Below are 17,351 nucleotides of genomic sequence, written 5' to 3'. Positions count from 1 at the left end.
AGAATGCTTCTTTACAGTGGTGGCTGGGATATCTCCTTTATAAACACCTAAGAACATCATTGGAGTTTTGCAGCTGGCAATACCAAGTGTGTTTGTCCCAGAACTATGCGGGCATCATCAAATGGAAGGTCAATCAGCCACAGTTTGAAAAACTTTAGAGGAACTCTGGTTGAGAATTGCAGATTTAGAATATACATTAACCAGAATGGATCCTTAGCTCCTACGCAAAAATACATAAGATTTTATTTACAATATATTTGTTCAAATTCTTCCTTAAAGCCCTAACTCCTGCCTTTTGTTTGGTAGAGTAAATAAGAGTTAAAAAAAATGGGGGTTGTTGTGAGATTTTCTTAACATTTCCTGTCCTAAGAAGAAAGAAATAGTAAATCCAAGAAACAGCAGGGACCTTGATAGCAATAAAAAGATGGAAAGGATATAATATATATTATCTCCATAAATAAGTTAGTCTGCCAGACAGTTGGCTTCTTATGAAAAGCCAGTTTTATGGGTCCTGAAGCCGGGTGTCCTAAGCAAAAAAACTACCCATGAAAAATAACTGCCATGGGGCGTATACCAATGGGTGTGTACAATGACTTCATTGTTAGGAAAGTTTCACTTTCACTGTTTGTGTATGAATGCAACATGTCATGTACTGCAGTCTTACATCTCTCCCAGTACAAACCTCCATATCTCCTAAACAGTATGTCATACCGACCTGAACTTGTCAGGGTACACAGAGAATCCTCATAGCTAGCAATACCCCTAAATTTCATCTCCCCACCTTTAATAACGTTCAAAAATATGGGGGTCATAATTATAAAAATAGTGAAAATTGAACATCAGGGTTGCTGTTTAAAAAGTATCTAGAAGGCCGAAATTAAACATACAAATAATGGACCCCCAGGGCCACTTATATAGCAAGGAGGTGCAACCCCTAACATTATACCGATCACAAAACTAGAAATGTCATACAACACCCTGTCCACTTCCCAAATTGAACCCCAAAACCCCAATTTCTCTGGAACAGGGGGATACGGGTGAACAAAATTAGGGGGTTCAAGTGGGGGACACCTGTGGCTAACACCCTCTAAAATTTCATTGTTAGGCCATCGTCAGAACATAAAAAACTCTGCCCATAAAAAAACTACCGTTACAAATTGGTGGAGGTTTCTAGCACCTGAACCCTAATTTCTCTGGAACGGGGGGAAGTACAGATGAACAAAATTAAGGGGGCATGGGGGGGACAATTTCATTGTTAGGCCATCGTCAGAACAAAAAAACTCTGCCCATCAAAAAAATCTACCCTGTTACACAAGGCTGAAAGCTTCTAGCACTTGAATCCCAATTTTTCTGGAATGGGGGAATACTGGTGAACAAAATTATAGGTGCCAAGTGGGGGACACCTGTGGCTAACACCCCCTAAAATTTCATCATTAGGCCATCGTCCAAACATAAAAAAAATATGGCCATGAAAAAAAAAAACAAAAAAACAAAAAAAAAAAAACTACCGTTACACATTAGTGGTGGAGGCTTCTAGCACCTGAACCCTAATTTCTCTGGAACAGGGAGGTACAGGTAAACAAAATATAGGTGCCAAGTGGGGGGACACCTGTGGCTAACACCCCCTAAAATTTCATTGTTAGGCCATCGCAAGAACCTAATAAACTAGAAACGTGTATTTAGGTGCTGGAAGCCTCCACCAATGTGTAACAGGATAGTTTTTTTATGGGCAGTTTTTTTTTATTTCTCACGATGGTCTTTTAATGAAAAACGAGCGAGATGTTGAAAAAAATAAGCGTGATTTATAACATAGCTTGTGACAATAATCACACCGCAGCCAGTTCTGTGTATGGTACATTGTCTTACTGTGCACAACTGCCACACTTTAATTGGCCTTGGTTACAGTGCGGAAGAAGGAAATACAAGTTTTATGGGATACTTGTTAAATACAATTATAAGACACGAGACTGAAGACAAAAAGAGCTTGTGTCCCATTGGCTTCTACCAGTACTTGAGAATAGGTTAATTCAGGGGTAAGACAAGCCTGGCTGCCTTAATCCTGCCACAAACCAGGAGATCCACATACCAAAATTTCAACCCATACAGTCACTGTGTACTAAACAATACGTTCAACTGTGTCACTTTCAATCTACTTGAACTCAAAAGCATTTCATATATGTGTGATGGCACAGATAAGCCACTTTTATAAACAAAAGGCCCCTGCACACATTGGATGATCAGGTTGTGTATAGCCACTGTCTGCACTGCATTATTAATGTTCAAGTTAATGTAATAACAAATAAATAAAAAGGCTGTTAAAGGCTGGCTTTGTGTAAAGCTACTGTTGCTACTAATGTTGCTATGATCAATTTGTAACTCCCTGGTCAGTTCCCACTGACACCAATGATCTGTTGACACCGGATGACATTCTTCATACTGGCCAACAATGTAAAATGCATACTTCTCATTGACCACCAAACTAATATACGGTGAGCTGTGTATATGGTGACTATTGAAAGAGTTTCCTAAGAAACTGGATATTTTTTTCAAGGGCTCCCTATGCTAGAAAAGTGGAGAAATGCTGCTTTAGAGAATGCACAATTTTTGTCAGAGTACAACAACCCTACCATGTTACATAGATCAATTGCGGGTTGGAAAACTGCTATTCCTGACCGGCTATTTATGTCATTTAGTAGCCAGATGGTATGGAACGTGTCTGTTGGCTCCTGGCTTCAATAAACATATACCAGGAGTAGTTCTAGGGCCATTTTATAGGGTAACTCTAAACTGATAACCCATCACCTTGGGACAGCAGTGTTCAAGTCAAAATGTTTTTTAAGCCAGTGGGAAGAAGCTGTAGGTGGATGGCAGCCCCTGTATTGTGACCCAACTGTTCAGTAACAACCCAAAAACAGGCGGGTGTTTGAAAAGTGCCGGGTGGTGCGCCCAGCTAAAAGAGGCTGGGGAGATCACTGGACAGTTTTGGGATCTGTTTTTTTAGTAGATAACATACGAACATAAATTTTAAGACTTAACATATTTGGCATTCTTTTCTTTAATGCAGTCTTGTCCTTTACCAAAATATTAGAATTATTTTGTGTTTGCATGCACTAAACCCCAAGTTGTAAAGTGAATAAAACACTAGATGATATAATTATCAAAATAATTGAAGTAAATTCTTACCTTGCGCTTGATATCGATAAACTGGGAGAACATTAAAGACCAATAAAAGGCCAGTTCCTGAATATAATAGTAGTACAGGCCTGTCGTGAGCGGCTGGAAAGAAAGAAAAAAAAAAAACACTACACAGATGCTCACATATACACAAATAACATTACATTACAACCACTGATGGATTAAGTAAACATTGAAAGTCTCATACTGGCACCTGATAAGGTGTTGGATATATAAGGGAGAACCTGAACAGTCTGGTTTAATGTGTAATGTTTTTAAAACAAGAAAAATGGGCAAATGTAAAAATCTGAGAGTCTCTAGACATCACAATTTAACCACTGTCGGAGGACTGGGTAAGAGAATCTATAAGACAATGAATCTTGTGGTGTGTTACTGGTATTCAGTAGTTAGTACCCAACAAAAGAGGCCTAAGGAAAGACAAATGCTAAACAGGCAAAAAGAGTGATGTGTGCCCATAACTTGTTGATTCTCTATGGGGTGTGGCTGGCTTGCCTAATCTTTTCCCACAGAATAGCAACAGTAATACAAACTGCATAAAAACCGAATGCTGAAAGCACCTACAATAGTAATAGGAGGGTCCATGGAGCACAGGAAATAAGTGGCCTTATCTGATGAATCACATTTTCTTTTAGACCATTGTCTATAGTTTTTTCCCTGGGGAAAATATGGCAGCAAGAGACATAATGGAAAACCAATAGCCAGTGAAGGGAACCTGACTTAGGCTATGTACACGCGTCAAACTTAGGCTATGTACACGCGTCAGATGATTCTCGTCCGATTATCACCTCAGGGCTGATATCAGACAAGAATCTTTGCGTGTGTACAGCGCTCACTGTCCGAAAGACCGCCCTGGCGGAACCACGGAAGATGAACGTTCGTAATGAAATTGAAGGGGTGAGAGTTCAGCAGGGTGCCGCTTCGTCTTTCCCCTCCCTATAAAGCAGAACAGTGCTGTACGTACATTGCTTGTTCAGGCATTGCGCAGTCTTTTGTCGTTGGAAAGGATTATGAAAGATCCATTCCAACGACAATTATTGCACGTGTGTACATAGCCTTAAAGGATCTGCTGTTTAAGCCTTGGTGCTTAAAGCTCTGATGCAGATCCTTTGGTGCTAAAACAGGCTTTGTGAAGGCCATGTCTTGATGGGACAGAACCATATATGTACACATACACACCCCCAGGCATACACGTTCACTTAAAACTTCTTACAATCCAAACATACAATTTCCATAATATTGTATGAACAATTTAGCAGAGCAAATGTCTACCTAATTAGATACAAACTGACTGGCCAGGAGGGTCCTCCTACTACAAAGTTTTAAAAAATTCAGAGGCGACGAAACAGAAATTGTATAGTCATATTGTAACATATTTATCAGGAATGTCCAAACAAATGTGTGGGGGCCGACCATTCAGCGTGTACTCAGGGTTAGTGTTGGCGTGGTCTGTGCGGGTCTCACACAGCACACGCCCACCAGGGTGACGTGAGGGTTTCCCTGTGCACGTGTCAGTGCTGGCTACATGCAGAGCATGTTCTTGGAATCAAAGTGGGCGTGGTCCATGCGGGTCCCACACAGCACACGCCCACTATAATGACGTTCCCTGTGCATACATGGGGACTCCAATCCTGCCGAATATGCCCGCCGAGTAGCGGGCCGATAATTGCAAGGCGGTTGACGAACTCTAATGAAATAAAAAATAGCTTTTTTGTATGCGTGTATTTTATATACTGTGGTCAACAGTGCTGGCGGGCCACAAATTATTGATTTTATGACAGAGGCTGTGAGCCGATGGAAATCTGAACATGGGCCGCAATTGGCCCCCGGGCCGGACTTTGGACATGCCTGATATTTATGGTAAGCTTAATAATTGTTAGTTTACTGTAATTGACTTTTTCCTTGCTAGCCTTGTCAAAATGTCACTTGGTCCCCTGATATCCCCACCCACAAAAACCAATGAAAAGTATACCTGATAGGGATAATTGTACCAGCATTGTCGTGTATCCCAAAACCATGGAGCCTATAATATAATATAAAAAAAATGTTAGACATATGTCATCTTATTTTCCTTATAATTTCTAGGCAATTATTATTAAAAAACATTATTTCAGAAGAAAAGAATTAAACTAATGACTACAGTTCCTAATGACCACATAAGCCAACATTACATACAGGGGGGAGGGAAATTCCTTTTACATTGGTCCGGTTTATTATTCTTTTATATAATACATATTTTTTACTTGCTGCATTAGTGGTGCTTTCAAGTACATTTCCCCAGATCATGTCAACAGAATAAATTACAAAAAAAAAAAAAAAAATTGTTGCAAGCAAGCGTTTAGGAGCTTCTAATAGGAACTTCAGTGTCATCAAAGACCTCCGAGTCCCATGACTTTCTACTCCAATATACATTATTGAGAATGAAGTAGAAAACCAGTGAATACACCTATATTATGCATGATCAGAAAAAGAATTTAGCTAACCTAGCAGAACACAAATCCAATCATCAATAATGTAACGGATTTGTCTAGGTTACTGAATCTAAAAAGTAATTGCAGGCAAGGATACATATCAGTCAATTTCACTGATAAAATGATGTATTCTTATTCCAAAATAATAGCGGTCAGTGTTGAGCGGTCAGTATTTGTAGCTGACAAATTTATGTGAACCAGAAGGTCAGACTATATTGGCTGCATGCTTGCACCAGTTCAGTGGCTCATAGGATATTGAAATTAGAAGGGATAGACTTTTCAGGACAACAATGGCAAATTTCAGGTCTTTAAGGACTGGTTTTCTTTATTACTCAGCTGCCCTATAAGGCTACAGTATAAAATATACCTACAGATGATTCCGATCTGCAGCCAAGTGCACAAACCTATATTCCTGACACCTATGATCACTCTTCATAAGCTCTGGTACAAAACCATTATATCTCTGTGAAGTCGGCCTTCTTGGCTTGGTATTTCCTTAGCAACAAAAACAAAACCGTTGTGAGCAGCCAAGACAAGCCTGGAGAATGACTATATCAGGTATGAGTAGTGAAGATAAAAAGCTCTCTCCTAAATGGACATTTACACAAATGAGGAAACCTGCTGCATCATTTACATGTTTTCAAGGTAATCTTTTAAAAAAAACAGCTTTTTTTGTAGCCTGGCATTTTTAGTAGCCTGTCCTGCTGCCCCAGCCATAAAATAAAGCTGCGTCGGTGCAAAGCATCCGTCATATTAGAGGGAATGCGAGTCATCACCAGAGTAATGCCACTTCTACTTCTGTAGGAAATATGTTAAAACTGCACTTTTTGTATGAATTGCTTTACCACAATGAACTGTTTTAATAAAGCCCAAGAGCAATAAACACTACGGGGTTGATTTACTAAAGGAATACAGGCTATGTACCTTGCAAAGACAATTTATTACACTGCAAAAGTAATTTTCCATTAGATTGCTGAATGGGTTGAAAGTCTTTTGTCTTCAACAATCCAATCTTGTGCAAACAAAGTGTTGCTTTTTCTTACACCATGTGGTTGGTACTCTTTGCAAAGTGAAAATGTCTTTGCAAGGTGATAATTCCTTTTGCTATGTAAACAGCCTCAGTCTTACAAACTGGAAGGAAATTCTGTTTTAAAAATCTTCATGCTGGCACAGAACCTTAAAGAAAACCTCTTATCAGAAAAATATGGGGTCACCACTGCTAACCTCCATCCAAATGCTGCCTACATCTTTAAGGACAATTTTACAAATGTGGTATGAACCTGCGTGACTAGAAGCTCCTTGCTGCACGGCAAGCTGTTGATATGATCCTGGAAGCAGTAAACCGCATTGCAGGTAACCAGATTTGTATGCAGCTGCAGTGCAAATCGTAAAAAAAAAAAAAAAACCACGTGCAAAAAATGGTTCACAACCTCTGCAATTCACCTAAATGGGAGAGGTTAGGATAGTGGTTGAGCCTACAGCAGAATGCTACAGCTCACTGCAGGTCTGAGAGATCATTTTGACAGACGGTGTTCTCAGAAGGCAACATTTACTTTGTGGACATTGTACATGAGTCCATCCTCCCTACTCCTCAGATCTAAAAAAAAAATGTACCCCACAAATAACTTAGCAGGAAAGCCATGCCCCCTTCTTATTCTCTCTAGAATATCCAAATCAGCGCCAACATTGCCTAGGCAGCAAGGTTCTATATTCTTTAATAGGGTTGTAATGAAAGGCTCCACCGACACAGCCGAACATAGTTATGGCCTGGAAGAGGCTGGGGAGGTGTCTGGGGGTTATGGACGGTTTACTATTGTGATTGCATTTGTCCCTTTACTACTACTACATACTTTCTATCAATATATTGTATATACCCCAAAATCTACTAGGTACACCTAGTTAGGTCCATAAATATTTGGACAGAGACAACATTTTTCTAATTTTGGTTCTGTACATTACCACAATTAATTTAAATGAAACAACTCAGATGCAGTTAAACTGCACACTTTCAGCTTTAATGGGTTGAACAAAAAGATTGCATAAAAATGTGAGGAACTAAAGCTTTTTTTTTTATTTTATTTTTTTTTTACACAATCACTTCATTTCAGGGGCTCAAAAGTAGTTGGACAATTGACTCAAAGGCTATTTAATGGGCTGGTGTGGGCCATTCCTTTGTTATGTCATTATCAATTAAGCAGATAAAAGGCCTGATAAAAGTTGATTTAAGGGTGGGTGCTTGTATGTGGAAGATTTTGCAGTGAACAGACAACATGCGGTCAATGGAGCTCTCCATGCAGGTGAAACAAAGCCATCCTTAAGCTGCAAAAACAGAAAAAACCCATCCAAGAAATTGCTACAATATTAGGAGAGGCAAAACCTACAGTTTGGTACATCATGAGAAAGAAACAAAGTACTGGTGAACTCAGCAACGCAAAACGACCCGGACGTCCATGGAAGACATCAGTGGTGGATGATGGCAGAATCATTTCCATGGTGAAGAGAAACCCCTTCACAATAGCCAACCAAGTGAACAACACTCTCCAGGAGGTAGGCGTATCGATATCCAAGTCTACCATAAAGAGAAGACTGCATGAAAGTAAATACGGAGGGTGCACTGCAAGAAAAAAAGTATAGAGAAGGCGTAGAACAGCTCATGATCCAAAGCATAGCACATCTTCTGTAAAACATGGCGGAGGCAGTGTGATGGCTTGGACGTGCATGGCTGCCATGGCACTGGGACACTAGTGTTTATCCATGATGTGACACAGGACAGAAGCAGCGAATGAATTCTGAGGTGTTCAGAGACATACTGTCTGCTCAAATCCAGCTAAATGTAGTCACATTGATTGGGAGGCGTTTCATAATACAGATGGACAATGACCCAAAACATACAGCCAAAGCAACCCAGGAGTTTATTAAAGCAAAGAAGTGGAATATTCTTAAATGGCCAAGACAGTCACCTGATCTGAACCCAATTGAACATGCATTTCACTTGTTGAAGACTAAACTTCGGACAGAAAGGCCCACAAACAAACAGCAACTGAAAGCCGCTGCAGTAAAGGCCTGGCAGAGCATTATAAAGGAGGAAACCCAGCATCTGGTGATGTCCATGTGTTCAAGACTACAGGCTGTCATTGCCAGCAAAGGGTTTTCAACCATGTATTAGAAATGAACATTTTATTTTCAGCTTTTTAATTTGTCCAATTACTTTTGTGCCCCTGAAAAGAAGTGATTGTGTAAAAAAAAGGCTTTAGTTCCTCGCATTTTTATGCAATCTTTTTGTTCAACCCACTGAATTAAAGCTGAAAGTCTGCAGTTCAAATGCATCTGAGTTGTTTCATTTAAAATTAATTGTGGTAATGTACAGAACCAAAATTAGAAAAAAGTTGTCTCTGTCCAAATATTTATGGACCTAACTGTACATTTTGCCAAGTCCACACCCACAAGGTTAGAGAGGAGTACTAAATGAAAAGGTGTGATTTAAAATGCAGGTGTAGTAATCACACCCAGCTATCAGGGGGTCAATACTTGTAAAGTGCTGTCTTTTATGAATAGACTACTGATAACACAGAAATGTGTGTGTAAACATTACTTACCCTGACAGAACAGGGCTTTTCAACATTCTGTTTACCCTGCTATTGCAGCTAAAACTGCACGCGCCATCAGACTCTGGCCATCAGACTCCGGCTGGCTGAGCAAGTACGACCCTGACATCGATTGTGGGTACCAAAGTACAAGCATTACACAAACATGCAAGTTCACACTGGGAAAGGGACTATTCTTCGTATTTAGTTAGCAATTACTGATAAAAGCTCAGTGAAGTGTATTTCAAAATAAAGTTGGCACCAAAACATGCATATGAATTTAATATGCAAAGCTAACAAAATCATGTGCAGGGAGCACTTGATAAACTGATGGGTTAAAGTTGATCAAATACAGTATTGTAAAGAGGAACATTGGGAAATTAAAACGCCAATTATGTATAATAGACATGGAATATTTATTTTCTTTTCAGGTTTTTAATATTAAACAGGATTTATATAGCGCCAACATATTACACAGCGCTGTACATTAAATAGGGGTTGCAAATGACAGACTAATACAGACAGTGATACAAGAGGAGAGGACCCTGCGCCGAAGAGCTTACAATCTAGTAGGTGGGGGAAATTACACACAATAGTAGGGGGATATGTAGTGGTGGGAAGTAGTGATGGTTTCAAAAGACGAAAGAAGATGGGTAGACAAGTTTGAAAAAATGGGTTTTGAGGGCTCTTTTAAATGAGCAGAAAGTAGGAGAAAGCCGAATAAGATGAGGAAGACCATTCCAGAGAGTTGGAGCAGCTCTAGAGAAGTCTTGTATCCGTGCGTGTGATGAGGTTATGGGTGAGGAAGTCATTAGTAGGTCAATATGAAAGGCCATGAAACATTTAAAAAAGTAAGAATGCAATCATGTTCTATTGCACAGGAAGTAATGACTAGAATTTAAATGTCATTAGGATGTGTCTAACAAATTAGCAAGTATTTTATGTCATACCAGGTTTCCAAAAACATGTGAACAGTTTTTCTGGAAGTAAAATGATTACATTGTTTCCAGGGACAAGGGTACTGCTCCCAGATCCACTCAAATCCTAAATTTGGAAAGACCAATGCCATCCCCTTTCGGTACTATCACATAATGCAGAGCATTATTTGAATGCAGTGTTCTCCCCAGCTCCGTTAAGCCACTTGCACCCCCTTGCACTTGTTAGCAACCGCCTAGATGTTTTTGGGTGGTTTCTGGAAAGTTGGGTCACAACAAAGGAGCTGCCACCCACCTACAGCTTCCTCCCACCCAGCAAGAATTTTCAGGGGACACAATTATCCGTTGGCAGCAGTTACCACACAAAAGTCAAGGAACTACAGCAATGAGTTAGAATCTGACAGTATGTGCAGTATTGTCTTATCTCCAGTTATGTCAAGGAAAGAACATCTTTATACAAATTTTAAAGTTAATACGTGACATATATTAAAAGCCAACATAAAGCTTTGAATTAGCTAACTATACCTTACAATAGTCTAAAAGGGAAACTATAGTTAATTTTTTTCTAGAAATATATAGGAATTGTATCAGCGTATTGTAAACAATCTTATCTGTGTGTGTTAAAGAGCAATTTCAGAGAGCAAATAAAGGACAGTAAGCTAATAAATTAAAAAAACAGCAAATACTGCATATTGTACGTGTTTGTAATTCTCAGCCATCAGACCTCACAAGGTCACCAAAATGTAGTTCTTGCTGCCTATGTTTTGGAATGACCTCTGCATCCGTATTACCACTTACCTTCAAACTTTACAGCAAGTTTAAGATCTACTGGCGATTGTGAAAAATTGCATTCATACTAGACCAATGTTTCCCAATCTTTCTAACATGGGGAAACCCTTGAAATAGCTTTCCGGTCTCCAGGAACCCCTTCTGAAATTACTATTCCCACAGTATATTAGTGTGGTGGTCAGTAGGGAGAATGTCTCTTACATTGCTGACCAGCGGGTACAATATCACCCTTACAGATCAAATAGATAATTGGTTTCAGTTAAAAATGACCCAGGAGGCACATCATGGCTCAAGGAAGTATAAAAGACACAATGACAAACTTACATTAAAATTACAAATTAACCTATTAGGGTTCATTTACAGTGTGCATTAGGGCATGACCATTCATAAGGCAGCGTTGCTAGAGCTTCCTCGATCAATGAGCAATTTGTACCTCTCAGGTCAGTTTAGGTAAGACCAGTGGTCTTTAAGCGACTTTACTTCAAGTGGGACTTTAGTTCCACTTTAAATGTTGAAAATGTGTTTAGAAAAATGGTAAATAAGTAGATAATTGTGAGCCGCTATAAAATCTTAAAAAGAGCACAAGTATATACCACCTTTATCCAAAAAAAAAAAAAATCAGTTCTTAGTAGATTGGCTGTAAGGGTGGATCTAGAATGAAGAAGGCTGAAGCTAACCATGTAATTCAGAGTATCAAACACTCACAAAATGTTAGAAATCTCATCCCAATATCCACCTAATAAACAGCAGCTCCACCGCCATCATGTGTATAGTTACATCTATTTTCCAATTTTACCTTGTGCAATAGGCAGCTTGAGAACTGTTGTACTGAGCATTCACTGTGTGAGTCTGAGCCCAAAATTCTATTTATTTAAAAGGCATCTATGGCAAGCTAATTCTGGGGTTTACAACCAACCATTCTATAAAAATACATTGGCCTTGCCGATCCCAGTAATACTGCATTCTATGACTTGAGGCACTGGAGTTAATGTTTAATGATGTTAAAAGAAGGTATTAGAATGAAAACACAGCTATATTAGCGGGCAGGAAGCATCTGCACTTTGAACTTGGCAACAGATAATGCTGAGAAAAATACTGTGTATCTCTTGCAGTTGGGCTGGTTATTCTGCCAGACAAAGGATTACACATTGTTTGGCTTATTTTAATCAAACTTTTCAAAAAGTTGCCAAATTCCATTCACTGTCCAAACAGAGTCTTTATTTTAGAATACTCTGTGGAAAAATGATTTGCTAATCAGTTTTCCAAAGCTTCATGAGAGTGTTAAAACACTTCAAATATTTTAGCTATGCCCTTTTTTTTTGCAGGTTAAATGGTCACTCCACCCAAAAGTGTTATCTTAGCCGACTGGATCAGCCTCTGAATTCTTTTATTTCCACTGGGGACTCAAGTAGTGAGATAGAACAGAGTTCTCATGTCAACCACAGGTCGGCTAAGTCCATCAGAAGGCGGTAATATTCTACATAGCGGGTGTTCCCTGAATTACACAGAACATAACACAGGATAAATGATACTATGCAGCAGAAAGACACTCAATTTACCAGCAGCTTCATCCATAAAATGCAAGTGCTTAATAGCCTGACCCATAGTATTAACATTGTTCCAATGGAATTTTAGGTGAAAAGTGCGAGTGTGTGTGAACATGGATACATTTATTTTAGTTTTTTTTAATATTCTTGTCTGCCCCTTCCAGCTTCACACACCTATTGGCCATGAAGGAGGCCCATCAGAGAACTTCAGAATAAGAGAGAAAGAGTCAGAGCTTTGCCCCATCGGTTATGTACACACGTCAGATGATTCTCGTCCGGTAATTGCCTCAGGGCTGATATCAGACGAGAATCGCATGTGTACAGTGCTCGTCATTCATGGATCTGTCATGACGGATTCATGAACGAGGAACAACCGTAATGAAAGTGAAGGAGCGAGAGAGCGCAGCTCCGTCATTCTCCTCCTCCCCTCTCCATAGACCAGACTGGCGCTGTATGTACAGTGTTCATTTATGCATCGTGCAGTATTTTGTTATTGTAAAGGATAGTGAAGGACCCTTTCCAATGACAATTATTGCATGTGTGTATTAGCCTTAGGAAAGGCTATTTATCTGTAGCAGATAAATAGCCTTAGGAAAGGCTATTTATCTGTAGCAGATAAAAAATGATAGCTGCAGTAGGTACATCTAGGAAGCTCCACTTACCTGAACTTTTTAACTGCTTCTTAACAAGTGCTTTTAAAGTTAACCAAACTTCCAAAATATAATAATTTTGTAAAGCACTAAGAAAAACAGGAATAAATCAATCAGTACAGTATTTCCTGTACATTGTTCTTGCTTTCTCTTCCTGTGCACATCCATTTGCACTGACTGAATGTCAAACTTTCACTGTGGTGACTATGGCATAATGTATTGGCACAACACAGTACCACAGCCCCCTTCTACGCCCATGTAGTTCAATAGGGGTTTTGGGTGTCAATAGCACACCAAGTGTCTGCTGTAGGTTAAACCAGAAATGAAGTTTTGCTATCTTTTAGAGAAAGCCTAAGTTGTCAATTATGTCTGGTAAAAACCAACCTTTTGTCTGGAATTCCTCCTAAAAATAGCCGTGCACTTCTTGGCACATGTGGGCCTTGGCACTCCTGTTCTTACAGACTCACAGTTGCAGGTCTGAAGTGTGAGAGCTAATAAACTGCTGCCTCGGACTGCTAGTCACAGGAGATGTACACTGAGGCTTGGCAACATTACCACTGTGCTGCTCAATGATCTCTTTACTGGTGGCTCCTACCTTACCAAAATAGCTGCTTCTTCAGGAGACACTGATAAGAGATAAAGCTTTAAAAAGGCAGAAACAGTGGGGAAAAATAACTCTGCTGCAGGGAGACCACAGGAATCATAATAACAAGATGCCTGTGATACCACTTCCAAGAAAGAAAGAAAAAAAAAAGAAAACAAAAGTAAAGGAAAAAAAAAGGCCAGGTAGAGCGCAAAGTTCAGTTCTGTTTTTGGCAAGCCATGACAGCTTGTTAAAAGTTTTATACACAATACAATTCACACTGGTGTTCCCAAGACAAGATGAACAAGTGGCTATGTTTTGTGAGCTTTAGACATACACATAACATTGAATCACATGAAGACAAAATTTCATATGGCTACTTACCGACCAGAGAAAACATATTCCATAGGAAAAGATATACAAGTAAAATATAAACCGCCACCTAGATAAAATAGAGGGCAATGTTAGTGTTGAAAAACAAAACTTTGACAAAGTAGAAATATCATGATTTAGAACTTCAAAGCCACCCATATCAGGAGAACATTTAATGGCACCAATCAGAATACAACTGACTTCTACATTAGAATTTATTGATGGCATAGGTAGACAAAAAGAAAAAAAGGAAAAAAACACCAAGCCTCCAGTTTAATTCAGTTACTGAAGAAGTTGTGAATAACTTGGTAAAGCTCTTATTAAAAAACAAATGCCTTTTGAGATGCTTTCCTCTTCAGTCCCTGAATGCACAAGGCCACCTGTTCACATTTACCAAAATTAGGAGAGAATACATCAGAAACCTATCAATGTCAACTGATATAAATTAACACAAGCAAAAAAAAAAATGAATTCTCTCTCATGTCTAACTCCCCATTTACTTTATTGCTTAGGGTGAATAAAATTTTTTTTTTTTTTTAGGGGGGGGGGAGCGTGTTATGAATGAAAACCTATGTGTAGAATTCGCATGACCCGTGGGCCACATCCAGGCCTGTCAAGCGGTTATCGGCTGTAACTTGTAATGAAAGCCAACACGGGAAGTTTTAAAATGACTTAATTTCCCTGCTTAGCTCTGCTGTGGATTATATAAACTGAAACCCGGAAGAGGAAGCTAGTAATCAGAGACTTCCTGTGCTGACATTAGGTACAGGTTACAACAGTGAGCAGATGTTGTGTAGTATGTACAGGTCTGTGCTAACATATATCTGGGTCAGGGACAATGACAGGCCAATCCCTTCACTACCCCAGCTCAGGCAGAGCAAGAGCAGAGCAGAGCAGAGGAAAAGGAACTGAAAGAATCGGCAGAAGAAGGTAAGTGAAAGTGTGTGCATTAGTGAGGGTCGGTATGTGTGTGAGTAGATCTATGCGAGTGGGAAAGTGTGTATAATCTAGTGTATGTAGGACACAGATAGTGAAATGGATCATAATGGGCAATTTCCATAATACCTCACACTTAGCTGAACTGTACCTTACTTTTACTTCTGACCCCCCACACCCCGAACATTTCACCCTCCTTACCCCTGTACACTGGGTTGTACATTCATTTTACTCCTGACCACTACACTACACTACACTGCGCATTGGAACGAGTTACTTATTAGTTGGAACAAATGTATGCACAGCATGTGTGGTAGGAAATGTGTTTCAGGAAGGTGTCTATTCAGGATAACTACTCTTCAGGTGCAAAATTATTAGCAAAATTTGCAATCTAGCTTCCACAGGGAAAAGGAGAACTCTGCTCTATACAGATGTGTACACAATGAAGGCAGGCAAGGAGGTCAGAGACAAGCTTTTGCTGCATTTCACACTACATGAATGCATTGTAGCAGCACCACAATATAATACTAAAGGTAGTGTGTGAAAGCAATGTCCACCTATATAAAAACAAAATTAACTAAAGCATCATTCTTTCCACTGTAATATCTACACATGTCCCGTGGCTAAGGAGATTTTTATCGGAGCTTACTGTACTGTATTCTGTACTGTATTAATAGCCACACAACCTGCCCAACTCCTGCACATCAGCAGCTAGACAGATTAGCTGGCAACTTTGCTGGTCATGAAGTCATCAGGTATGATTTGCATGGCTATGCATGCTATCCCTAAATTTGGAAGGGACACACACACACACACACACACACACCATTATGCAATAAACAGAAATATATTTGAAGCAAAAGCAAATTACATAGATTGGCTGCTCTAGTTTTCTAGACTTGAAATAGGAAACTTTGCTTAATTGCCGCTTTCTGATCCAGTAAATGTGTATAACAATAAATTTGTTTTGTTACAGCAATGTAAAGTGGTCTGGTGTACACTTTATTTTAAGGAGTCCAATTAGGCCTCACATTTTTTATCCCAGACTACATATTGATTTTTCTGTCTTGATGAAATAAAGTAAGGTAACTGGACACTACTTAGTTCACAAAAATACAGGATTTCTCTGTATTCATATCTGGCAGATGAACAAGTATATTGTTTGTACTTTGTGTTATTAAAACATGGTGAAATGTGCATGTACTGCAGATATGTACTGTATAGGGTTTTTTATTTTACCCTGTCCAGAGCCTCAACGAATATGAACTCTTTACTGAATCACGTCTTTTTTGTAATGAAAACGTCTTCATAGTACCATGTGTTTTTAACAACAAATTACAGCAACCGGGATATAAATGAAATAGAAGAACTTTTACAGATCTACTTACATGCTCTCAGAAAATTTAGTTACTAAACTCGGCTTATCCTGATTTCGCCGATGTCTGAACCACCTCTGGATCTTTCGAGTATCCCAGTCCAGCTGCTTCGACAGTCCCTCCAGGTGTTTTCCATCAGGACACTGCATAACAAATGAAGAGATTTTAAATATATATATTTTTCACCTTACTTGTATATTCCAAAAAAACAAAAACAAAAATCTGATTACATTCTAAAATTATTGTGCAAAAAAAAACATGGTAAGAGGTTGTTTCAGTCGCTTTCAGCTACCACAGTTCCAAATTAGTCCCAAAATTGCATGACCTGTCTGAGCAGCAGAAAGCAGGACACAGATGGTGCAAAACAACTCTTTAAAATGGGAAATAGCATAACATAGGATGGTTTATCTGGCTCTTAGTACTTGAACACACTCCTGAATAATGGTACAGAAAGAGATGTTGCAAGTATTCCCCTATTATAGTTTTGCAGCTTCAAGTGGCAATGTTTCATGATCAATCTTGTCCCTCGTGGTAACTCAGCGACCAGGTTTCTGAATGAGTAAGGGAACACTTACCTGCTCCTACGGTGTTATAAATCAAAATGCTGCAAACTATTGCTTGCCAAAAAAAAAAAAACAATTACAAGAAGAATAAAGTGCTTTCTTTAGTGAGCCTGCTGCTGACAACCATTCCCCAACTGTGTCCTGGGTAAGCACAAACTGTACATGTGAATCTTATCTTGCGGCTAAAATATATGCAATATATATATAAATTTCTACATATAAAAATTGCTATCTGAGACACTAATTGCCTATGCTTCTAATGTAGCGATATCGATCACACACAATCAGATAAAAGGCTTAATTCTCTAAATAATATATAAACAATAGTATTTAAAGCAGTGACAGCTGAAATC

General features: G+C 39.1%; 1 protein-coding gene across 1 annotated transcript in view; it reads right to left on the bottom strand.

The window, feature by feature from the left end:
* Window positions 1–17,351, bottom strand: part of CERS5 (ceramide synthase 5) — a gene marked incomplete in the record, with an annotated part of 46,817 nt that overhangs the window by 11,677 nt on the left and 17,789 nt on the right. Inside the window, 4 exon segments of the mRNA XM_072403162.1 lie at window positions 3,184–3,276; window positions 5,165–5,215; window positions 14,136–14,193; window positions 16,448–16,578. Of these exon segments, the coding sequence (XP_072259263.1) occupies window positions 3,184–3,276; window positions 5,165–5,215; window positions 14,136–14,193; window positions 16,448–16,578 (333 nt within the window).

This window comes from Pyxicephalus adspersus, chromosome 1 (genome assembly GCF_032062135.1).
Source record: "Pyxicephalus adspersus chromosome 1, UCB_Pads_2.0, whole genome shotgun sequence".
Classification (NCBI taxonomy): domain Eukaryota; kingdom Metazoa; phylum Chordata; class Amphibia; order Anura; family Pyxicephalidae; genus Pyxicephalus; species Pyxicephalus adspersus.
The sequence above is the reverse complement of the archived record's forward strand: the minus strand, read 5'-3'. Positions and strand labels throughout refer to the sequence as shown.